The 9096-nt window shown below is 46.2% G+C and overlaps 1 protein-coding gene across 1 annotated transcript in view; it reads left to right on the plus strand.

The window, feature by feature from the left end:
- LOC103601067 (lysocardiolipin acyltransferase 1-like) overlaps window positions 1-5926 on the plus strand; it is a 61537-nt gene extending 55611 nt beyond the window's left edge. Inside the window, exon 5 of the mRNA XM_008585448.1 lies at window positions 5627-5926. Coding sequence (XP_008583670.1) covers window positions 5627-5926 — 300 coding nt within the window. The remainder of the gene's footprint in view (window positions 1-5626) is intronic.
- The last annotated feature ends 3170 nt before the right edge of the window (window positions 5927-9096 follow it).

Raw genomic sequence — 9096 nt, forward strand, 5'->3', positions numbered from 1 at the left:
TCCCGTGTCTCGCTCAGCCAGTGAGCGGGAACCGGTCTGTATGTGGGATCCGAACCCTCGGGAGGGAGCACCGCCGCGCTTCCCAAGCGGCGCACTATCCAGTGCGCCACTGGGCCGGCCCCAGGCCTGAGTTTTTTCATCAAACTGCACCCCATGCAATTCTGTATTCCCGACCAGTCTCCTCTGAGTGGTCCTGTGCTGTTTGGGGGGCAGATCAGCTGTCCTTGCTGTGTCCCAGTGTTCCCCTGTTGGGCCTCTCTCCCCCACCGCCCGTGCTGCAAACACTTCCCATGGGACAGGCCATGCGCCGGTCCCTTACGATGACTCACCGGCCTCTGAGTGGCTCCCTTTTTTCAGTTGTTCTGGATCCTCACTCCTGTGTGGGTCCACGTGAACCTATTAGTGGTCTTGCTGTCCTAGGGACCGCCAAGGCCCTCTTCGCTCCTGCCACCTCCAAGTAACTCCATCTGAAGGGCACAGCTGTGGCTTCTGCTGGCTCCTGCTCCATGTGCTTATCACCTCGAGCCTAAAAGCAGCCGCGGCCTGAAATGCTCAAAGCAGCTTTTTCTTTCTCTTATCGTAGTTTCTCCTGCCTTCATGAACTCTATAGGTCTCTCCTCTTCCACTGAGCTTCAGCGGCCCCGGCTTGGCTGATGTTACATTTTTATAGTGGTAAATTGGTTGATTTGTCGGAGACAGTGATGCTGTGGACCGTCTATTCCACCATCTTGATTGGATCTGTCCTTAAGTAATAGTCTGTCCTGCCATCCTACCACATTTTCCTTAACTTGGGTTTGGATAGTTGGCAAGAGAGCCAAGACAAAGGTAGGCCAGAGGGTGATTTTTATCTGCCCTTAGATCTATGACAATGAATTTGTAGAGTGCCTCAACAAATCACTTATAGAAATCAATGGGGGACTCACCTGTCTTCTGCAATGTCTCCCAGCTCATCTTTACTAGAAAGGCTTCAAGTAACCCCTATCCTCAGATCATCCATAGTTGTGGGGGTTGGTGAATAATCAGCTTCCCTTGGCCACCATAACCCTGGATGTGGTAATCTTCTGGACCCCAACATGCTTACTCAGTCAAAAGAGCAAAGTCTGCTGGTTGCAGAATCTTGCGCAGTAGTGAGTGCACAAGTCCCATATGTGGGGCTGCAACTGAAAACACACTGCAGAGTAGTTCTGAAAATTTCTGGGGCACAGGGGGAAAAAAGCCTTTAAGTGAATGAGAAAGGCATATGAATTACCCAGGAGTTCTGGGTAGCATCAACTTTGCTGGAGATTCAGATAGGATGGGCTGGTTTTCCTCACACTGAGACAAGAAAAATGCAAATTATGTAGCACTTCGGTTTCCCTTTTAGTGTTGACATTCATCAGCTTAACACCTTGTTTGTTTGCCTTTTCCCAAGTGACTAGTGCAGCTACTCTCAATCCTGTTACTTTAGTATGGGAACACGGTCTTTTATCCAAGTTCTCAATCATTCCATGATCCTGTCTCCTTTTTATTTCTGCTTTCTAGATAAGGGACTCCTTCAGGTGGAATCTGGTCTAAAATATAAAGGGGATTCAGGGCTAGGCCACCAGGTACACAAACCTGTATCTTCAAATAGAGCAGATAATTGTAGAAATTTGTAACCTCATCTCCCTTTACAGGGAAATCTACTAATGAAGGGAACCACCCCTCTAAAAGATCATCACCTCCCTTTTCCCCAGGGAGACGCTGGAGTTGATTAGAGGCAGAGAGTGACAAAGACATGAGGGGAAGTAGAGAAAGCAGGGACAGCAGAGAAAGGAGGTGGTGTGGAGGTGGAGATAACCCCCCAACCTTTTTGGTAAACAATACCAGATACTTAAGACCTTCCATCGCCAGAAGATTAGGACTTTCCGCTGCCAGGGGGAAGGGACTTTCCAAAGAGCCCAAAGTTCACCCTGTTCCAGGAAGGGAGTATGCTCACCTGATTACCTTATCTTTGGACACCAAGGGAGGAAAGAGGGGGGTGGACCATTGGTCAATACCTCAGTCCTTCCTTTGCCCGTCAAAAGCTAAAAGCCCAATGGTTTTAAAAACTGCTTAAAGTGGCCAATAAACAGTGTACAACCCAGCCTGTTACCAAAGCCTGCCTACCAAACTGTATAAAAGATGCTTGAGTTAAGAGCTTAGGGCTGCTCCTGTCCTGAAAACGGGGCAACCTTCAGCACTGAAAATAAAAACCTCTTGTATTATTGCATCGAACTCTGTCTCCTGGTCTTTGTGAGATGAGCCTTCCCAGCAAGTAAGATTCGTGCTTTTGGGCCAGTCTTACATTTTGGTGCGTTGGCCGGGAAACAGCTCTCTCCAGGACCCAGAGACTAGAGATCGGAGGTTTGCTTGAGCAGCAAGGTACCATGGTTGTCTGTCCATCTGCTGTGTTTGTCTTTGTTGTCTGCTGTAATCTGGTTTTGGTTTTTCGGTGGCTCCGGGACGGAGTCATCAGTCTGGGTTCAGTTTCTCGGTGGCTCCAAGGGGGAGTCACCAGTCTGTTTAGCTTTTCGGTGGCTCCAAGATGGAATCACCAGTCTGATTTTAGATTTTCTGAGGCTCCAAAGCAGAGCCATCTGTGTGCTCAAGCAGCTAGGCAGATGTGCCAGCACGCCACAGCCACAGGAGTCCTGGAGGACGTTCCAGATTCCTCTGTTAGGAGATGAACGGGTTTGGCTCCACGGGAGATCTCTAGGAAGGAGACCCCTCCTGAGTTCTCTGATAATCTGGTTGTTGCGCCCATGGCAGGGGCATGTCAGTGTTTTGGTTTCTGTTTGTCTGGTTGCATGTGTGTTGGGACTGATGACTTTCTGGGGCGACATGATGACTCTGAAATACTGGACTGATGTGAAAGCCAGGGCTAATAATTTGTCTGTCTGTTTGTGTTTGAGTAACTAAGTTTGTGCCTTTTGGTCATTAAAAACCTGATGACTGAAAGAAATTATTTTTTCTCAGTTTCTCCTGGCAAGCTTGAAAAACCGAACAGTGTAATTAGCTAAGTCTCTGGACAAAATTTGTCTATCTGTGCACAGAGTTCTGTAAGTGTTATAAGAAATGCTCACTGTCTATGGCATTTCAGCCAAGATAAAGAAAAACCTGTTAGAAAAATCAAGGCCACTGGGAGATTCTGTTTTTCTTATACAATGCAGCCAGTTCTAGCTAAATGTAAGCAACTAAAATAAGGTTTAAAAGGCTTTTTAAAAATCACACTGCTATGAGAAATGTTTTTGGAATTATCTGCTTGGGTTTACTGGTCAAACAGGATTACATTTGTCTTTGCTAAAGGTTTTAAGGTTAAAATTATAAGCCCAGCCTAAAACAGAATGATCTTTGATCATGCGATTTTTAGGTAAATGAGGTTAATTTAGTATTGTTGGTAAAAGAAGGAAATCAGTATGCAGGAAAAGAGGGTACTTCATTGTGAAAAAGCATCTTATGTAGTGAGCTTTTGTCCTAGAGCAAAATGACTGGTTATTTAGAAAGTGAAAAGTATTGGACAAATAAAAAATCTAAAGCATGTCATCAAGGGTCCAAGTAAGTGGTAATAATGGTTGTGAGCAGCGAATTTATAAAATAACTTTGTGTATGATTAAAATGATTATAATTAATAGGCAATTAGCTACGTTTTTCTAAACACTAAAACTTAATATTAAGGTCAAATAACTTTGAGAACGATGGACAAAATAAAAGGTTTTCAAAACTCTAGTAAAAAATCTGATGAGTTTATAGAACTACTAATTAAGATCAAGTAAAGCAAAAATTAAGTATACAAAGTTAAGTAACTAATAAAAATGTTTTGTAACTTGCATTGTTTGTTCTTTACTTAAATGTTTTGTTTTAAGGAAACTTTTTCTCTAAGCTATCTATAACTTACAGCAAATTGGTAAAATGTACTTTATAAACAAAGATGAAAATATTTGCCTTTTTCCCTTTGATTCCTCCAAAATTTGAAAACTATTTGTGAGTATCCTTCTGATTTTTATAGTATAAAATAACATGTCTACCTCTGCGCCACTCCAGCTGGGGAACAAGAGCTATGTCCCCCATCATGTCAAATAGTTCCATTCCACATTAACCCCTACTGCACTCTAAAAACAGCTTGAAGCAGTCAGATGAGTCGGCGGCCCACTCCATAAAAGTGGAAAGAACTATTGACAATGGGAAATTGTTAGAATAAGCAGGACTAAAGCCATTTGGGGACCTAAAGCGGCCTGGGCTATGGGGGCGGGGAGGATTTTTTTAAAGAGACAGGTTTTTTCTCTCTCTCTACTCTTGCTTCCCATCCCCTGACTTTCTTATCTCACTAAGTAGAAATGCAAGGCTGAGAAGCTGGTTGGTACTTTGCAAAGCTAACAGTTCTTTCTTTAAGTCTTGTAGAATTTTAGAAAATGATCAAGGCCAAGCGACTGGAGGCTCGCCTTGGGCACTGGCCGAGTACACTGGCACAAATCAAAATCTTGGAGGGTCCTGAGATGATGGCGAGGAAACCAGATGAGGCCTTGGCAAGACCTTGTACCTGACTCACAAACACAGACCCCTCGTAGCTCACGTCTCCTCCCCCCCCCTTTTTTGCCCTTACATCAGGCCCCAGTGCCCAAGAACCCTTTATGGTCTATGTTCCCTTTACCATGAGTGACTTATATAATTAGAAAAACCAGAATCCTTCTTTCTCTAGTAAGCCACAAGGCCTAATTTCTCTTTTGGAGTCTGTCTTTTATACCTACCAGCCCACCTGGGATGACTGTCAGCAGCTCCTCCAGGTCCTGTTCACCACTGAGGAGAAAATAACCTACTCTCCTCCCTGATGTCATAGATGCAGGATTCCCATTGACCAGACCAAACTGTGATTTCAACTCGGCAAAAGGTAGGGAGCACCTGAAGGTCTATTGCCAGGCTCTAATGGCAGGTCTCCAAGGGGCGGCAAAATGCCCCACCAATTTGACTAAGGTAAAAGAGATAATCTAGGGGCCCAATGAGTCTCCATCAGCATTTTTAGAGAGACTCATAGAGGCATTCCATCAGTTTACCCCGTATGATCCTAATGGTAAAGAGCACAAAGCTACTGTGACAGTTGCTTTTATTGACCAGTCTAGTAAAGGCACCAAGAAAGAAATTTTCACAAAATTCTGGCCACTGTAGTCAGGGAAACTAGGGAGCCCAGTAAGACAGTACCAGGCAACAGAAAGGGACCCCTGGCAAGGGATCAATATGCATACTGCAAGGAAAAAAAAAAAAAAAGGACTGGAGCCCTGGAAAAGGCCTGTGGCATGTCTGTCTAAAAGACTAGACCCAGTAGCCTCAGAGTGGCCAGCTTGTCTAAGAGTCATAGAAGCAGTCGCAGTTCTGGTAAAAGATGCTGACAAATTGACTGTGGGGCAGAATTTAGTAATCTCAGCACCTCATGCTTTAGAGAGTGTTGTCCGCCAGCCCCCAGACCGCTGGGTCACAAATGCTCGCATGACTCACTATCAGACTCTTACTGAATTCAGACTGGGTCACTTTTGCTCCACCGGCAAGCTTAAATCCAGCCACACTGCTGCCAGACCCTGACCTCGACCCGCCTATCCATGATTGTCAACAAGTGCTCGCTGAGGTGCATGGATAGCGGAAAGACTTGTTGGATCAGCCCCTGACAGACGCCAAAGCCACCTGGTTTACAGATGGCAGCAGCTTCCTGGAAGAAGGAATAAGAAAGGCAGGGGCTGCTATAGTGGATGATAGCCAACACCTGATATGGGCTCAGGCCCTACCTGCAGGAACGTCCGCCCAGAAGGCAGAATTCATCGCCCTCACAAAAGCCCTTGAACTAGGAGAGGGCAAAGAATCAACATCTATATGGACAGCAGGTGTGCCTTTGCCACAGCCCATGTGCACGGTGCTATATATCAACAACGGGGTCTGCTGACCTCTGGAGAAAAAAAAAAAAAGGCAGAGATCGTAGCCCTGCTAGAGGCCCTTCACAGACTGCTAAAAGTGAGTATTATACACTGCCCGGGCCACCAGAAAGGGGATTCCCCCATCACCAGGGGAAACGACTTGGCCAATTCAGAGGCAAGGGCGGCAGCCCATGGGTCCATTTCTCTTCTGCTGGTTGACATACGAGAGCTGAAGGGGCCCAAGTTTAAGTACTCTGCTGAGGACATAGCAGTGATCTCAAGGGACTCTAATAACTACTTTGATCAGGAAACAGGGCGTTGGCATGGAGCGTCAGGCAAGCCCATCTTGCCACAAGAACAAGCCCGTGCCATGATTGAACAAATGCACCAATGGACTCATCTGGGAGTAAACAAATTGGTCCAGACTGCCCTAAGGACAAAATATCACATCATAGGGCTAAAACAATTAGCAGAACAGATAGTTTATAAGTGTATGCCATGTCAAAAGGTAAATGCTTGTAAGAATACCACAGGACCTGGCAAAAGACCAAGGGGAGACAGACCTAGGATATATATATATCTATATTTTTCCTTTTTGTCTTTTTTCGTGACTGGTAATGGGATCGCAACCCTCAGTGTTGTGCCTGTACCGTGACCGGCAATGGGATCGCAACCCTCGGTGTCGCACCCGCACCGCGCTCAACCAGTGAGCAGACCAGTCTCTATATGGGATCCGAACCCTCGGCGGGAGCGCCGCCACGCTCCCAAGCGCCTCACTCTACTGAGTGTGCCACCGGGCCAGCCCAGACCTAGGATATATTAAAAAAATAGACTTTACAGAGATCAAGCCAGGTAAATATGGTTACAAGTATCTCCCAGTTTTTGTAGACACCCTCTCTGGATGGGTAGAAGCATTCCCAGCAAAGCAGGAAACAGCCAACATTGTGGTCAAGAAAATCCTGGAAAAAATCTTCCCATGCTTCAGGGTACCCAAGGTAATTGGGTCTGACAATGGGCCCACCTTCATTGCCAAGGTAAGCCAGGGAGTGGCCAGATACTTAGGAGTCAATGAAAAATTACATTGTATCTATAGACCCCAGAGTTCAGGGCAGGTAAAAAGGATGAACAGAACTCTAAAAGAGACCCTGACTAAATTAACCATGGAGACTGGCGTAGACTGGGTTTTGCTCCTTCCCTTAGCCCTGTTTAGAGTTAGGAACACCCCCTCCCGGTTCAACCTGACCCCCTTTAAAATTCCCTATGGTGCCCCTGCCCCCTTGACTTTACTGGGGGATGCCTTTAAACCCACTTGCCACAGTAACAGTGACTTATATGCCAGGTTAAAAGGACTGCAAACAGTGCAGAAGAAAGTCTGCACGCAGCTGGTGGTCACCTATGAGCATGGGACCCCCAAAGTCTCTCACCAGTTCCAGGTTGGGGACACAGTATGGCAACACCGCTCCCAATCTCTGGAACCCTGCTGGAAGGGACCTTACCTGGTTCTCCTGATGACACCAACGGCTGTAAAGGCAAACGGGATCTCTGCTTAGATCCACACCTCGCACGTAAAGCTTGCACCACCAGAGGACCAAGGATCAAAAGATGCCACCTGGAAAGTCCAGGGTTCCAAGTAGCACCCCTTAAGACTGAAAATTGTTCGGACATTCTAAGTGTTGTAAGATAAAAACTCTCTTGCTTTTCTTATGCCTAAAAAACTTTTCCCAGGGCCAAGGAGCTAGCAGTCCACATACCCCTTCCTCACACAGCCAGCTGTGCAACCAGACTCTTAACGTAAACAAGTGGTCTGGTGACACATATCTGTTGCCCCCTCCAGAAGGATGGTGGGCCTGCGCTACTGGGGTCACACCCTGTGTTAACTTACAGGTCCTAAACGAGACCCAAGATTTCTGTGTCTTGGTTCGGTTGTTGCCTCGGCTTGTTTACCATCCCTATGAAGAACTATTATCATACTGGGATAAAAGTAACGGGAACTATCGAACCAGAAGGGAGCCACTAAGTACCATGCTCTCTGTCCTCTTAGGCTTAGGATTGGGAACAGCTGAGGGAGCTACAAGAGCTTCAGCTCTGGCTATTCAATATCAGGAATTAAACCAACAGAAAACAGTATTTCATGATTGAAATACGCAAAAAAAGGGGGGGAATGTGGAGGTAGAGATAACCCCCCGACCTTTTTGGTAAACAATACCAGATACTTAAGACCTTCCATCGCCAGAAGTTTAGGACTTTCCACTGCCAGGGGGAAGGGACTTTCCAAAGAGCCAAAGTTCACCCTGTTCCAGGAAGGGAGTATGCTCACCTGATTACCTTATCTTTGGACACCAAGGGAGGAAAGAGGGGGGGTGAACTGTTGGTCAATACCTCAGTCCTTCCTTTGCCCGCCAAAAGCTAAAAGCCCAATGGTTTTAAAAATTGCTTAAAGTGGCCAATAAGCAGCATACAACCCAGCCTGTTACCAAAGCCTGCCTACCAAACTGCATAAAAGATGCTTGAGTTAAGAGCTCGGGGCCGCTCCTGTCCTGAAAACGGGGCAACCTTCAGCGCTGAAAATAAAAACCTCTTGCATTATTGCATTGAACTCTGTCTCCTGGTCTTTGCGAGATGAGCCTTCCCAGCAAGTAAGATTCGCGCTTTTGGGCCAGTCTCACAGTGGAGGTCTCTGTGAAAGAGAAAGTGCCTTCAATTCTCACATTTCCTCTTTTTTCCTTTCTTTTGGCTATCTAAATCACTTTTAACTTTTCTCTTAGAATGATATTCATCCCATATATACCAGTAACTCACTCACTCAGGATGAGACCCTTCCAAGGAGCTCCGCAAATGTGTTAATTTATCCAAATCAAAAGAACCATCCTCAGGCCACTACAGGACTGGATCCTATTAGGTCGTATGAGAACCCTTTAGGCCGCACCCCATCATGGCACTGGCTACCCTTCTCTTCCACCTTCTCCTTCCTGCTAGCACCACAATACCTTCCTGCTGGCGTGAATTGCATGCCAGTCAGCACAGGCTCCCTGCTCCTGGCCCCTTAGCAATGCAATCCATCCAATCCTCAAACGCCCCAATGTCCTCAGCAAACCTATCAGCTCTCTTCTAACCCTATAAAAGCAGATGTGCCCGCTGAATAAAAAACCTTCTCCAGCAAGCTGCCTTGCGTTTGTGTCTCATCCTTTAACTGGTGCTG

This window comes from Galeopterus variegatus, unplaced genomic scaffold, assembly GCF_000696425.1.
Source record: "Galeopterus variegatus unplaced genomic scaffold, G_variegatus-3.0.2 Scaffold3573, whole genome shotgun sequence".
In the NCBI taxonomy this organism is placed as follows: Eukaryota; Metazoa; Chordata; class Mammalia; order Dermoptera; family Cynocephalidae; genus Galeopterus; species Galeopterus variegatus.